Below are 14,898 nucleotides of genomic sequence, written 5' to 3' on the forward strand. Positions count from 1 at the left end.
CTCACTGGCTGACTGCTACTTCCTCCGTGCACACCGGCACCACTACTGGCTGTGGTGGTAGGCTGCAGTGGAGCTGCTGCTCTACTCCGTGGCCGTTTGCCTCCACTGACACAGCTGTGACCCTGCTGCCTCCTGGCAGCAGCAATGGGAGGCCGTACAGGGACCCAGGTCACACTGTGGGCCCAGCAGCAGCGTGACCAGGCGGTACGGGGGCCCATGGCCGATATGGGGCCTGGCGGCACCTATGGGAGGCCGCTAATCTGCCAGCAACCTATGACAAAATGGACAACCGCAGGAGTGTGAGGAGATTTCAAAGAGGTACATGGCAGAGTGGAAGCAATGGGAGGCCGTACAGGGACCCAGGTCACACTGTGGGACCAGCATCAGCGTGAACAGGCGGTACGGGGGCCCATGGCCGATTTGACCTCATTCATCCCATAGTCCTGCCGACTCACGAATAGCGTGGCCTCCTCAAAGGGCCTGAGCAAGCGCAGGTGTCACACATGAGCTGACAATGGCTGACATCTAAGTTACACAGGGAGTACCTTTATCCGCTTTTAACATCAGGAAATCTGTGATGGCCTTTAGCTGTTCGTAAAGGCGGTCTAACATATGTAGGGTTGAATTACACCTTGTTGCAACGTCACAGCATGAGGAGTCGGTACGGGGGCCCATGGCAGATTACATGTCTGGCAGCAGCAATGGGAGGCCCGTAATCTGCCAGCACCCTATGTCAAAAAATTCAACACACCAGCAGTGTGAGGAGACCTGAAAGTGGCACATGGCAGAGTGTGGCGATGGAGACAGCAGCAATGGGAGGCCGTACAGGGACCCATGAGAGACTCTGGACCTAGCAGCAGCATGAGGAGGCGGTATATAGGGGCCTATGGCAGATTAGGGGCCTGGCAGCAGCTATGGGAGGCCCGTAATCTGCCAGCACCCTATGTCAAAAAATTAAACACACCAGCAGTGTGAGGAGACCTGAAAGTGGCACATGGCAGAGTGTGGCGATGGAGACAGCAGCAATGGGAGGCCGTACAGGGACCCATGAGAGACTCTGGACCTAGCAGCAGCATGAGGAGGCGGTATATAGGGGCCTATGGCAGATTAGGGGCCTGGCAGCAGCTATGGGAGGCCCGTAATCTGCCTGCACCCTATGTCAAAAAATTTAACACACCAGCAGTGTGAAGAGACCTGAAAGTGGCACATGGCAGCAGAGTGTGGCGATGGAGACAGCAGCAATGGGAGGCCGTACAGGGACCCATGAGAGACTCTGGACTTGGCAGCAGCATGAGGAGGCGGTATATAGGGGCCCATGGCAGATTAGGGGCCTGGCAGCAGCTATGTGAGGCCCGTTATCTTGCAGCACCCTATGTCAAAAAATTAAACACACCAGCAGTGTGAAGAGACCTGAAAGTGGCACATGGCAGCAGAGTGTGGCGATGGAGACAGCAGCAATGGGAGGCCGTACAGGGACCCATGAGAGACTCTAGACTTGGCAGCAGCATGAGGAGGCGGTATATAGGGGCCCATGGCAGATTAGGGGCCTGGCAGCAGCTATGTGAGGCCCGTAATCTGCCTGCACCCTATGTCAAAAAATTAAACACACCAGCAGTGTGAAGAGACCTGAAAGTGGCACATGGCAGCAGAGTGTGGCGATGGAGACAGCAGCAATGGGAGGCCGTACAGGGACCCATGAGAGACTCTAGACTTGGCAGCAGCATGAGGAGGCGGTATATAGGGGCCCATGGCAGATTAGGGGCCTGGCAGCAGCTATGTGAGGCCCGTAATCTGCCTGCACCCTATGTCAAAAAATTTAACACACCAGCAGTGTGAAGAGACCTGAAAGTGGCACATGGCAGCAGAGTGTGGCGATGGAGACAGCAGCAATGGGAGGCCGTACAGGGACCCATGAGAGACTCTAGACTTGGCAGCAGCATGAGGAGGCGGTATATAGGGGCCCATGGCAGATTAGGGGCCTGGCAGCAGCTATGTGAGGCCCGTAATCTGCCTGCACCCTATGTCAAAAAATTTAACACACCAGCAGTGTGAAGAGACCTGAAAGTGGCACATGGCAGCAGAGTGTGGCGATGGAGACAGCAGCAATGGGAGGCCGTACAGGGACCCATGAGAGACTCTGGACTTGGCAGCAGCATGAGGAGGCGGTATATAGGGGCCCATGGCAGATTAGGGGCCTGGCAGCAGCTATGTGAGGCCCGTAATCTGCCTGCACCCTATGTCAAAAAATTTAACACACCAGCAGTGTGAAGAGACCTGAAAGTGGCACATGGCAGCAGAGTGTGGCGATGGAGACAGCAGCAATGGGAGGCCGTACAGGGACCCATGAGAGACTCTGGACTTGGCAGCAGCATGAGGAGGCGGTATATAGGGGCCCATGGCAGATTAGGGGCCTGGCAGCAGCTATGTGAGGCCCGTTATCTTGCAGCACCCTATGTCAAAAAATTAAACACACCAGCAGTGTGAAGAGACCTGAAAGTGGCACATGGCAGCAGAGTGTGGCGATGGAGACAGCAGCAATGGGAGGCCGTACAGGGACCCATGAGAGACTCTAGACTTGGCAGCAGCATGAGGAGGCGGTATATAGGGGCCCATGGCAGATTAGGGGCCTGGCAGCAGCTATGTGAGGCCCGTAATCTGCCTGCACCCTATGTCAAAAAATTAAACACACCAGCAGTGTGAAGAGACCTGAAAGTGGCACATGGCAGCAGAGTGTGGCGATGGAGACAGCAGCAATGGGAGGCCGTACAGGGACCCATGAGAGACTCTAGACTTGGCAGCAGCATGAGGAGGCGGTATATAGGGGCCCATGGCAGATTAGGGGCCTGGCAGCAGCTATGTGAGGCCCGTAATCTGCCTGCACCCTATGTCAAAAAATTTAACACACCAGCAGTGTGAAGAGACCTGAAAGTGGCACATGGCAGCAGAGTGTGGCGATGGAGACAGCAGCAATGGGAGGCCGTACAGGGACCCATGAGAGACTCTAGACTTGGCAGCAGCATGAGGAGGCGGTATATAGGGGCCCATGGCAGATTAGGGGCCTGGCAGCAGCTATGTGAGGCCCGTAATCTGCCTGCACCCTATGTCAAAAAATTTAACACACCAGCAGTGTGAAGAGACCTGAAAGTGGCACATGGCAGCAGAGTGTGGCGATGGAGACAGCAGCAATGGGAGGCCGTACAGGGACCCATGAGAGACTCTGGACTTGGCAGCAGCATGAGGAGGCGGTATATAGGGGCCCATGGCAGATTAGGGGCCTGGCAGCAGCTATGTGAGGCCCGTAATCTGCCTGCACCCTATGTCAAAAAATTTAACACACCAGCAGTGTGAAGAGACCTGAAAGTGGCACATGGCAGCAGAGTGTGGCGATGGAGACAGCAGCAATGGGAGGCCGTACAGGGACCCATGAGAGACTCTGGACTTGGCAGCAGCATGAGGAGGCGGTATATAGGGGCCTATGGCAGATTAGGGGCCTGGCAGCAGCTATGTGAGGCCCGTTATCTTGCAGCACCCTATGTCAAAAAATTAAACACACCAGCAGTGTGAAGAGACCTGAAAGTGGCACATGGCAGCAGAGTGTGGCGATGGAGACAGCAGCAATGGGAGGCCGTACAGGGACCCATGAGAGACTCTAGACTTGGCAGCAGCATGAGGAGGCGGTATATAGGGGCCCATGGCAGATTAGGGGCCTGGCAGCAGCTATGTGAGGCCCGTAATCTGCCTGCACCCTATGTCAAAAAATTAAACACACCAGCAGTGTGAAGAGACCTGAAAGTGGCACATGGCAGCAGAGTGTGGCGATGGAGACAGCAGCAATGGGAGGCCGTACAGGGACCCATGAGAGACTCTGGACTTGGCAGCAGCATGAGGAGGCGGTATATAGGGGCCCATGGCAGATTAGGGGCCTGGCAGCAGCTATGTGAGGCCCGTTATCTTGCAGCACCCTATGTCAAAAAATTAAACACACCAGCAGTGTGAAGAGACCTGAAAGTGGCACATGGCAGCAGAGTGTGGCGATGGAGACAGCAGCAATGGGAGGCCGTACAGGGACCCATGAGAGACTCTGGACCTAGCAGCAGCATGAGGAGGCGGTATATAGGGGCCTATGGCAGATTAGGGGCCTGGCAGCAGCTATAGGAGGCCCGTAATCTGCCAGCACCCTATGTCAAAAAATTAAACACACCAGCAGTGTGAGGAGACCTAAAAGTGGCACATGTTTGAGGCATGATTCATGGCGGATTTAGTCAGTTGTGTCAGGAACTGGTGGTTTGAAATCCAGACTAATCCACGCCTGATTCATTTTCACAAACGTGAGTCTCTCCACACTTTGGGTGGACAGTCGTGTCCTCCGCGGAGTTACAATACCTCCTGCCGCACTAAACACGCGCTCCGATGCCACGCTACTGGCCGGGCATGACAGCCTTTCAAGGGCAAATTCAGCTAGTTGGGGCCAAAGGTCAAGTTTCGTTGCCCAGTAGTCAAGGGGATTGTCTACCTCGGTTGGCAGGGTGCTGTCCAAGTAGGCCCAAGCCTGTTGTTTGAGCTCCTGCTCCAGGTCCACCTGATGCTGCTGCTGCTGCTGCGGCTGGTTAGTAGTTTCCTCACTGCGCTGGTGAAGAAAGCTACTCATCATCGACTGCAGACTGAGGCAGCCGCTGCTGGTGGAGCTGCCACTGCTCCTACCACCCCACCCCTCCCCTGCTGCCATGCCAGCGGAACGCGAGCGCACAGGGCCCACAGTGTCTGAGGATGGACGTTGGCGCACAAAGGCAGAGACCAACTGACTACATAGGTGGTTTTTATAGTACGTAATTTTGGCCTCCCTCTCAGCAGGTGTGAAAAAGGCCACCATTTTGGACCGGTAGCGAGGGTCCAACAAGGTGGACAGCCAAAAGTCATCCCTCTGTCTGATGGTTATTATTCGGCTGTCGCTACGCAAGCAACCGAGCATGCTATGGGCCATTTGTGCCAAGGAATGCGAGGGACTCCCTGCCTCCATCTCCACAGCATACTGCCACGGTGCGTCTGGGTCCTCTGTCTCCTCCTCCTCCTCCTCTACCAGATGCTCCTGCTCCTCCACTCCTGTCCGCTGAGTGGAAAAACCACCCATTTCACTCAATAATTCCTGAGCACAAATGTCCTCCTCTACCTCCTCCTCTTCTTCCTGTCCTGCCCCCACAGGGGTCATGTGGCGTTGACATCTGTGCGCCACGTCTACCGCACCCTGACCAGCCATTGGTAACAGCATTTGTTCCAGGACGTGCAACAGAGGAATGACGTCGTTCATCCCATAGTCCTGCCGACTCACGAATAGCGTGGCCTCCTCAAAGGGCCTGAGCAAGCGGCAGGTGTCACGCATGAGCTGCCAATGGCTGACATCTAAGTTACACAGGGGAGTACCTTTATCCGCTTGTAACATCAGGAAATCGGTGATGGCCTTTCGCTGCTCGTAAAGGCGGTCTAACATGTGTAGGGTTGAATTCCACCTTGTTGCAACGTCGCAGATCAGGTGATGCTGTGGAATTCCGTTCTGCCGCTGCAGCTCAATGAGGGTGTTCTTTGCGGTGTAGGAATGGCTGAAATGCATGCACAGTTTACGTGACATTTTAAGGATGTCTTGCAGTGGGATGGTGGATTTTAGGAACCGCTTGACAACCAGATTGAACACGTGAGCCATGCATGGCGCATGGCACAACCTTCCTTGACGCAGAGCAGACACCATGTTCTTTCCGTTGTCAGTCAACATGGTTCCGATTTTTAGTTTGCGCGGAGACAGCCATCTGTCGATTTCTCTGTTCATTACACTCAGCAGTTCCTCCCCTGTGTGACTACGTTCGCCAAGGCATACCAGGTGCAGCACAGCGTGACACCGTTGCGCCCTGCACATGTGATATGCCGGTCGGGTAATGGGACTTGGCACGGGGGTGGCGGCTGAGGACACGGCGGAAAAAGAGGTGGTAGAGGCGGACATGCTTGCTGGACCAAGGACGTGCAAACGTGGAGGCAAAAGCGTCGTGACCTGTCCAAGTTGCTGGTGCGGCTGTGCCGGCACCACGTTCACCCAGTGGGCCGTAAATGACATGTACTGTCCCTGACCGTAGTTACAGCTCCACACGTCGGCGCTGCCGTGCACTTTGGCAGAGACCGACATGCTCAAAGACTGGCCCACCATCTCTTCTACATGTGAATGCAGGGCTGGCACTGCCTTTTGGGCAAAGAAATGACGGCTTGGCACTCTCCACCGCGGCGCGGCACAAGCCATCATTTCTCGGAAAGGTGCTGAGTCCACCAGTTGGAAAGGGAGGGACTGCAGCACCAGCAACTTGGACAGGAGGACGTTCAGCTTTTGCACCGTCGGGTGCGTGCTCGCAAACTGTTGTCTCTTGGATACGGATTCCAAGAAAGACTGTTGACGGAATCCGAGAAGAGGAGTAGCAGGAGAAGGAGCATCTGAACGAGCGGAAGATGCCAACGAGCGACAACTCCCCTCAGCAGAGGTGTTGGAGCCTTGACTGGCTGATAGAGGGCGATTGACGACGTCGGGTGACGGAGCAAGTAACGGAGCGGGTGATGGAGCGGGGGCTGGGGCAGGCAGAACCGCCGTATGTTTATCACGGTTTTCCCAGGCCACCGAATGGTGACGCTGCATATGCTGACGCAACGCTGTAGTCCCAACATGGGCCCCCTGGCCACGCTTGCATTTCTGGCCACATAGTCGACATACGGCTACGTTTACTTCCTCGGGCGGCTTGAGGAAAAATTGCCACACCACCGAGTAGGAAACTTTGCCCCCGCTACTCTTCACTGGCTGACTGCTACTTCCTCCGTGCGCACCGGCACCACTACTGGCCGTGGTGGTAGGCTGCAGTGGAGCTGGTGCTCTACTCCGTGGACGTTTGGCTCCACTGACACTGATGCGACCCTGCTGCCTCCTGGGCAACCCACCGACTGTTTCGCTCGCTGCCAAGCTGGCACCCTCTTCTCCTGATGATGCGGAAGAAATTGCCTGATGACGACGAGGCAGCCAAGTGCGATCAACCTCCTCATCATCAAGTACGGTCTCCGCCTCACTACTAGCCCCCTCGGCTGCGTCTGGGTCAGGAGACAGACCTGTCTCTAGACCGGCTACCGAGCCACTCTCCTCGCCAGTACTTGTTCGCTTGGCTGCTGAAAAGGCCGATGTCTCCCCCCGTTCCTGACCGCCCTCTGTTAGCTCTTCCTCACTGTACAGTGGGGCTGAGCCCACAGCATGCGATACTTCGCTTGGTGAGGGAACAGCAAAGGACAGGGGCAGGTAGAGGACACGTGATTTCAGTGGGCTTGCTCCCGGGCCATGCCAACTAACGGTTGTGTCTGACGTACCCACCGACCGTTGGCTGTAGGTGTCAGAGGTGACCTGGGAAGAGGAAGACGACCGAGCCAACCAATCAATGACGGCAGGGTTGTCGGTGGAGACACGACCGCTGGATGACACCGGGAGCACTGGCCTCTGGCTGCGAATACTGCTGCCTCGACCCCTTCCTCTGCTGCCACGTCTGCTCGCTCCTAAAACATTGCCTCCTCTGCCACTCCTCTGCATGTTGTCTGACATACTATTTAATTCAACGATTAGGTGTCCCTGAGTAACAATTCTCTGGCACTCAGTAACAATTCTGTCTGTCCCTGAGTATGAATTCTGTGGCCCTGAGTAACAATTCTGTGTCTGTGCGAGTAACAATTCTGTGTCTGTGCGAGTAACAATTCTGTGTCTGTGCAAGTAACAATTTTGTGTCTGTGCGAGTAACAATTCTCTGGCACTCAGTAACAATTCTGTCTGTCCCTGAGTAACAATTCTCTGGCACTCAGTAACAATTCTCTGGCACTCAGTAACAATTCTGTCTGTCCCTGAGTATGAATTCTGTGGCCCTGAGTAACAATTGTGTGTCTGTGCGAGTAACAATTCTGTGTCTGTGCAAGTAACAATTTTGTGTCTGTGCGAGTAACAATTCTCTGGCACTCAGTAACAATTCTGTCTGTCCCTGAGTAACAATTCTCTGGCACTCAGTAACAATTCTGTCTGTCCCTGAGTATGAATTCTGTGGCCCTGAGTAACAATTCTGTGTCTGTGCGAGTAACAATTCTGTGTCTGTGCAAGTAACAATTTTGTATCTGTGCGAGTAACAATTCTCTGGCACTCAGTAACAATTCTGTCTGTCCCTGAGTAACAATTCTCTGGCACTCAGTAACAATTCTGTCTGTCCCTGAGTAACAATTCTCTGGCACTCAGTAACAATTCTGTCTGTCCCTGAGTATGAATTCTGTGGCCCTGAGTAACAATTCTGTGTCTGTGCGAGTAACAATTCTGTGTCTGTGCAAGTAACAATTTTGTGTCTGTGCGAGTAACAATTCTCTGGCACTCAGTAACAATTCTGTCTGTCCCTGAGTAACAATTCTCTGGCACTCAGTAACAATTCTGTCTGTCCCTGAGTATGAATTCTGTGGCCCTGAGTAACAATTCTGTGTCTGTGCGAGTAACAATTCTGTGTCTGTGCAAGTAACAATTTTGTGTCTGTGCGAGTAACAATTCTCTGGCACTCAGTAACAATTCTGTCTGTCCCTGAGTAACAATTCTCTGGCACTCAGTAACAATTCTGTCTGTCCCTAAGTAACAATTCTCTGGCACTCAGTAACAATTCTGTCTGTCCCTGAGTATGAATTCTGTGGCCCTGAGTAACAATTCTGTGTCTGTGCGAGTAACAATTCTGTGTCTGTGCAAGTAACAATTTTGTGTCTGTGCGAGTAACAATTATCTGGCACTCAGTAACAATTCTGTCTGTCCCTGAGTAACAATTCTCTGGCACTCAGTAACAATTCTGTCTGTCCCTGAGTATGAATTCTGTGGCCCTGAGTAACAATTCTGTGTCTGTGCGAGTAACAATTCTGTGTCTGTGCAAGTAACAATTTTGTGTCTGTGCGAGTAACAATTCTCTGGCACTCAGTAACAATTCTGTCTGTCCCTGAGTAACAATTCTCTGGCACTCAGTAACAATTCTGTCTGTCCCTAAGTAACAATTCTCTGGCACTCAGTAACAATTCTGTCTGTCCCTGAGTATGAATTCTGTGGCCCTGAGTAACAATTCTGTGTCTGTGCGAGTAACAATTCTGTGTCTGTGCAAGTAACAATTTTGTGTCTGTGCGAGTAACAATTCTCTGGCACTCAGTAACAATTCTGTCTGTCCCTGAGTAACAATTCTCTGGCACTCCGTAACAATTCTGTCTGTCCCTGAGTAACAATTCTCTGGCACTCAGTAACAATTCTGTCTGTCCCTGAGTATGAATTCTGTGGCCCTGAGTAACAATTCTGTGTCTGTGCGAGTAACAATTCTGTGTCTGTGCAAGTAACAATTTTGTGTCTGTGCAAGTAACAATTCTCTGGCACTCAGTAACAATTCTGTCTGTCCCTGAGTAACAATTCTCTGGCACTCAGTAACAATTCTGTCTGTCCCTGAGTAACAATTCTCTGGCACTCAGTAACAATTCTGTCTGTCCCTGAGTATGAATTCTGTGGCCCTGAGTAACAATTCTGTGTCTGTGCGAGTAACAATTCTGTGTCTGTGCAAGTAACAATTTTGTGTCTGTGCGAGTAACAATTCTCTGGCACTCAGTAACAATTCTGTCTGTCCCTGAGTAACAATTCTCTGGCACTCAGTAACAATTCTGTCTGTCCCTGAGTAACAATTCTCTGGCACTCAGTAACAATTCTGTCTGTCCCTGAGTATGAATTCTGTGGCCCTGAGTAACAATTCTGTGTCTGTGCGAGTAACAATTCTGTGTCTGTGCAAGTAACAATTTTGTGTCTGTGCGAGTAACAATTCTCTGGCACTCAGTAACAATTCTGTCTGTCCCTGAGTAACAATTCTCTGGCACTCAGTAACAATTCTGTCTGTCCCTGAGTAACAATTCTCTGGCACTCAGTAACAATTCTGTCTGTCCCTGAGTAACAATTCTCTGGCACTCAGTAACAATTCTGTCTGTCCCTGAGTATGAATTCTGTGGCCCTGAGTAACAATTCTGTCTGTGCGAGTAACAATTCTGTGTCTGTGCAAGTAACAATTTTGTGTCTGTGCGAGTAACAATTCTCTGGCACTCAGTAACAATTCTGTCTGTCCCTGAGTAACAATTCTCTGGCACTCAGTAACAATTCTGTCTGTCCCTGAGTAACAATTCTCTGGCACTCAGTAACAATTCTGTCTGTCCCTGAGTAACAATTCTCTGGCACTCAGTAACAATTCTGTCTGTCCCTGAGTAACAATTCTGTCTGTCCCTGAGTATGAATTCTGTGGCCCTGAGTAAGAATTCTCTGGCACTCAGTAACAATTCTGTCTGTCCCTGAGTAACAATTCTCTGGCACTCAGTAACAATTCTGTCTGTCCCTGAGTAAAAATTCTGTGGCCCTAATAACGTTTCTGTGGCCCTAAGTAACAATTCTCTGGCACTGAGTGAAAATTCTGTCTGTCCCTGAGTATGAATTCTGTGGCCCTAACTAGCGTTTCTTTGTCCCTAAATAACGATTCTGTGGCCCTCATTAACAAGTCTGTGTCCCTGAGTAATGGTTCTCTGTCCCTAAGTAACTTCTCTCTGTCCCCAATTCTCGTTTCTGTGGCCCTAACTCTGTCCCTGTCCCTAGTACAGAGCGGTCTGCCTCTGTTCAATGACTGCAGGCAAATGAAGATTTCCAAAATGGCCGCTATATATACCTCGACCATTACACAGTGCTGGCTGGCTGGCTGCTGATTGGCTGATGCGATCACATGTCGTTGAGGAATGCATTATGGGGCAGCGCGCCTTGTCTGCGCGCCTTCCCCGACATCCCTGCTCCGTCGCCGCACATGTCAGCCGCCATTTTCGGAAAAATTTCGATTCGCGCGTCCGAATTAGGCTGTTTTTCGGATTCGGCACGAATCGAAATTTTTCCGATATTCGACTCGAATTCCACTTCGGATACTTCGATTCGCTCATCTCTAATTTTGATGCATAGTATGCCTCTGAAATATTAAAAACGAAGGCACAGTCGCAGTTTAGAAATTGCCCTTTAAATTTGAGGTGGATAGAAATGGTCATATTGTGAAAACTATAAGGACTATGGCTTAGCCGTGGACATTTTTAGTGGCAGCGGGGATAGCTGAACGTTTTGATATAAGATTTGTGTAGGTGGGCTTGAAAATGAGGGAGTGATGGCAGTTTAGAAATCATGTCCTGATTTTTCAGCTCACACTCTAGCTTTTGTCAACTCCCACTCTAGTTTTGAACATTCCGCCATTCATTCCTATGGGACCAATTTCACCACAAAAATGCCAATATTTCGTGAGCCATTCGGCGAAACGTTCCACAAAGTAATAGCACACCAATCAGGAACAATCCGCACGTTTTGGTATATTACGGTCTATGTAGTGTAAAAACTGTGGGAGGAGTTAGGGTGGTAAATTTGGCTATAATAACAATATATATGTGAGACTAGAAAATCTACAATTTCTGGGGAAATTGTGTAAAGTGTTCTTGCCGGCAACCTTTACCAAGTGATTGATGAAATGTAAGCAGTGCACATTGCAAGCCTGACAGAGGGAGAAATGCATTTCAGCTTGTATTTTGCATCTCACAGTCCAGCCTGGTGACTCATCTGACTCTTGAGTGACCTTTGGTTGCTATAGCAACTCACTCAGTCAGGCATGTGAGAAGCTCTGTTCTAAACACACTGCTGCATGCTGCAACTTGCCAACTTCACTGGCGATTGCCATCTTCAAACGCTTGTAGTTTTAAAAGTATAAATGCTACTGTGAAAAGGTTTATATTGTGACAATCACAAGAACCAGACCTAAATTTTGATGTATAGTATGTCTCTGCAATATTAAAAATGAAGGCACAGTCGCATTTTAAATACGTCCCTTAACATTTCAGGTGGCTGTGAGTGAAGTTTCAATGAAAGTCAATGGGAGGGGTGAGTTGCAAACAAATGGTCATATTATGAAAACTATCAGGAGTATGTCCTAGCCGTGAACATTTTTAGTGACAGCAGGGTTAGCTGGACGTTTTGATATAAGATATGTGTAGGTGGGCTTGAAAATGACAGAGTGATGGCAGTTTACAAATCATGTTCTGATTTTTCCTTCCACACTGTAGCTTTGTCACTTCTCACTCTAATTGCTCCATTCATTCCTATGGGAAAATTTCACCACAAAAACCACGATATTTTGTGAACCATTCGGCGAAATGTTCCACAAAGTAATAGCAATCCGATCGGGAACAATCCGCACGTTTTGATATATTACTTGTCTTTGTAGTGTAAAAACTGTGGGAGGAGTTAGCGTGGCAAATATGGCTATAATAAGAAACGGAATAAGAATAAGAATATATTTGTGAGATAACAATAAGTGTTCTTTGCAAGAACACTTAACTAGAAAAATCTACAATTTCTGGGGAAATTGTGTGAAGTGTTCTTGCATCCAACCCTAACCAAGTGATTGATCAAATGTAAATAGTGCACATGGCAAGCCTGATAGAGTGAGAAATGCATTTCAACTTTTATTTTGCAGCTAACAGTCTAGCTTTGGTCACTCTGCTTCCTGGTGACTCACCTTCGGTTGCTATGGCAACGCACTCACTCACAGCAAGCTGAGAGGAGCTTTTATAAACACACTGCTCCAACTTGCTAACATCACTGGTGGTTGCCATCTTCAAACGGTTGTAATTTTAAAAGTATATATCCTACAGCAAAGCCTACAGCTTTATATTGTGAGAATCACACGACCCAGACCTACATTTCGATGTATAGTATGTCTCTGATATATTACAAATGAAGGCGCAGTCGCAGTTTAAAAATGTCCCTTAAAATTTCAGGTGTCTGGTAGTGGAGATTCAATGAATGTCAATGGGCGGCGTGAGTTGCAAACAAATGGTCATATTGTGAAAACCATCTTGCAATGTTGAGCTGAATAATTATAGTATAGTACAGTATACTACAATGTAATAAGAGAAATAAGTGCATATCCTTACACCAATATCAATCTGACAGAAATCCCCCACCCCCCACTCTTGTCTTCCACAAAACTGGTCCCTGGTGCCAAAAAGCCTGGGGATCCCTGGTCTAGATAGTCTGTGACTTGAAGGCCCTGAGTTCTGAGAAGGGAAAACAAAGGTGTTAAAACCTTTGTTGACACTCTGGGAGCAGAGGATAGGACAAATTAACAGTACAACAACCTGAAGTGGTTATTTGCCACTGCATATTGCAGAAAGCACTGATGAGGTGGGTAAACGGGGGACATGCAGATAGACATCTTAGATACATACAGATGTCATGCATTCCCCTTGTCTCAGAGAATCAATTACTGACCTGACTTGCAGATTCCATGAGAAAAGTTTTGGCTGATTTGAAAGAGGAAAAAGGTGAGAACATAGTTGAGTAGTACAGTTTTGAATTCTATTTTGAACCGTTTTGAAACCACAAACTGAACCCACAAGTCTGGGATGTCTGTGACCCAGAGGGATGTAAATTGCATTGAAATTAATCAATAAAATTGAAAGGAAGAGCTGAAGTTAGGTTTTTGAAGTTGAAGCCTAGCTAGAGCGAACAGGTACTCTGTGCTCAGAGGAGCTAGGGGATGCAGAAGTAAAATCTTCCCACCTGTGACCTCTTTGATGAATTGGTCAAGTACCTCACAAAACAGATGTCTTTTTTGGAAAGGCATATGTGTGAGGCGCCTCTTGCAGACAGCATGAAGTGCCGTGGTAGTTCATTGAAAACTGTGAATGAGTGATGCAGCCGGAGCCCCGCATGGCCATACTTTTTTTAAACTGTGACAGCTAACAGGGAGGAGAAGATCCCCTGCTAGCTGTCACAACAGGGATTGGGGGGATGCGGGGAAGGGGGGGCTGGTCCGATCATAACATGTTACTCCCCAAATATGAGGTGTAACATTTTATGAACGGTGAACTTATCCTTTAACCACTGGCCTACAGGGCACTTATAGCCCCTTCCTGCCCAGGCCAATTTCCAGCTTTCAGCGCTGTCACACTTTGAATGACAATTGCGCGGTCATGCAACATTGTACCCATATGAAATTGTTATCATTTTTTTGAGACAGATAGAGCTTTCTTTTGGTGGTATTTAATCGTGATTGGACACAGCTGATCACATGACCGAGCCGACATCTTCGGCTCTTTCCGTGATCCGCTGTGTCCGAGGGACACAGCGGACCGGCGATCACCGCGCTGCACGCTCCCTGAGCCGCGCATGCGCAGTGAGAGTGGTAGGACGTCATATGCCGTCCTATCAGAACGAGAGAACCACCTTGCGCCCGTCCTTGTACTATAGGGCGGGCGGAAGGTGGTTAATATAGCCAAGCTGTAAAACACTTCTACAACAATGCTACTTCTTGTACTGTATATGAACTTAAAGGCTGTAATATCAAATATTGGTTCAAGCCACTTTTTGAACAGGAAATGCTGTATGTATTTAGGTTTCTAAAGATAAAAATACATGCATGTATTTTTCAAAGTACATACCTGAAATTATTGCAGCCCAGCACCACACCAACAATATTCTTCCCGATGTCATGTACATCACCCTTTACTGTGGCTAGTATAATTGTTCCTTGATATGGATCCTAAATGTATAACAGAAATAGACTGTTATTAAGACTTACAAAATCTAAGCGCATCACACAATGACCTATACTTTAAAAGGAGAAGTATAGGATGGGTTAAATAATTAGCAATTACCATCATAAATAAGCTGCTGTTTCTTTCCTACCTCCTTTTGTTTTTCCACCAGGTGCACGTCATCTTTCATGTAGCTCCCAGTAACAGTCCATTAAGTATTTGAAAGTTTATAGGGGGTGGATAAAA

General features: G+C 49.2%; 1 protein-coding gene across 1 annotated transcript in view; it reads right to left on the minus strand.

The window, feature by feature from the left end:
• MTR (5-methyltetrahydrofolate-homocysteine methyltransferase) overlaps positions 1-14,898 on the minus strand; it is a 294,098-nt gene that overhangs the window by 77,128 nt on the left and 202,072 nt on the right. Inside the window, exon 13 of the mRNA XM_089658811.1 lies at positions 14,557-14,657. Within this exon, the coding sequence (XP_089514937.1) occupies positions 14,557-14,657 (101 nt within the window). The remainder of the gene's footprint in view (positions 1-14,556; positions 14,658-14,898) is intronic.

This window comes from Staurois parvus, unplaced genomic scaffold (genome assembly GCF_062004578.1).
Source record: "Staurois parvus isolate SC_StPar_1 unplaced genomic scaffold, SC_StPar_1.0 ptg001096l, whole genome shotgun sequence".
NCBI lineage: Eukaryota > Metazoa > Chordata > Amphibia > Anura > Ranidae > Staurois > Staurois parvus.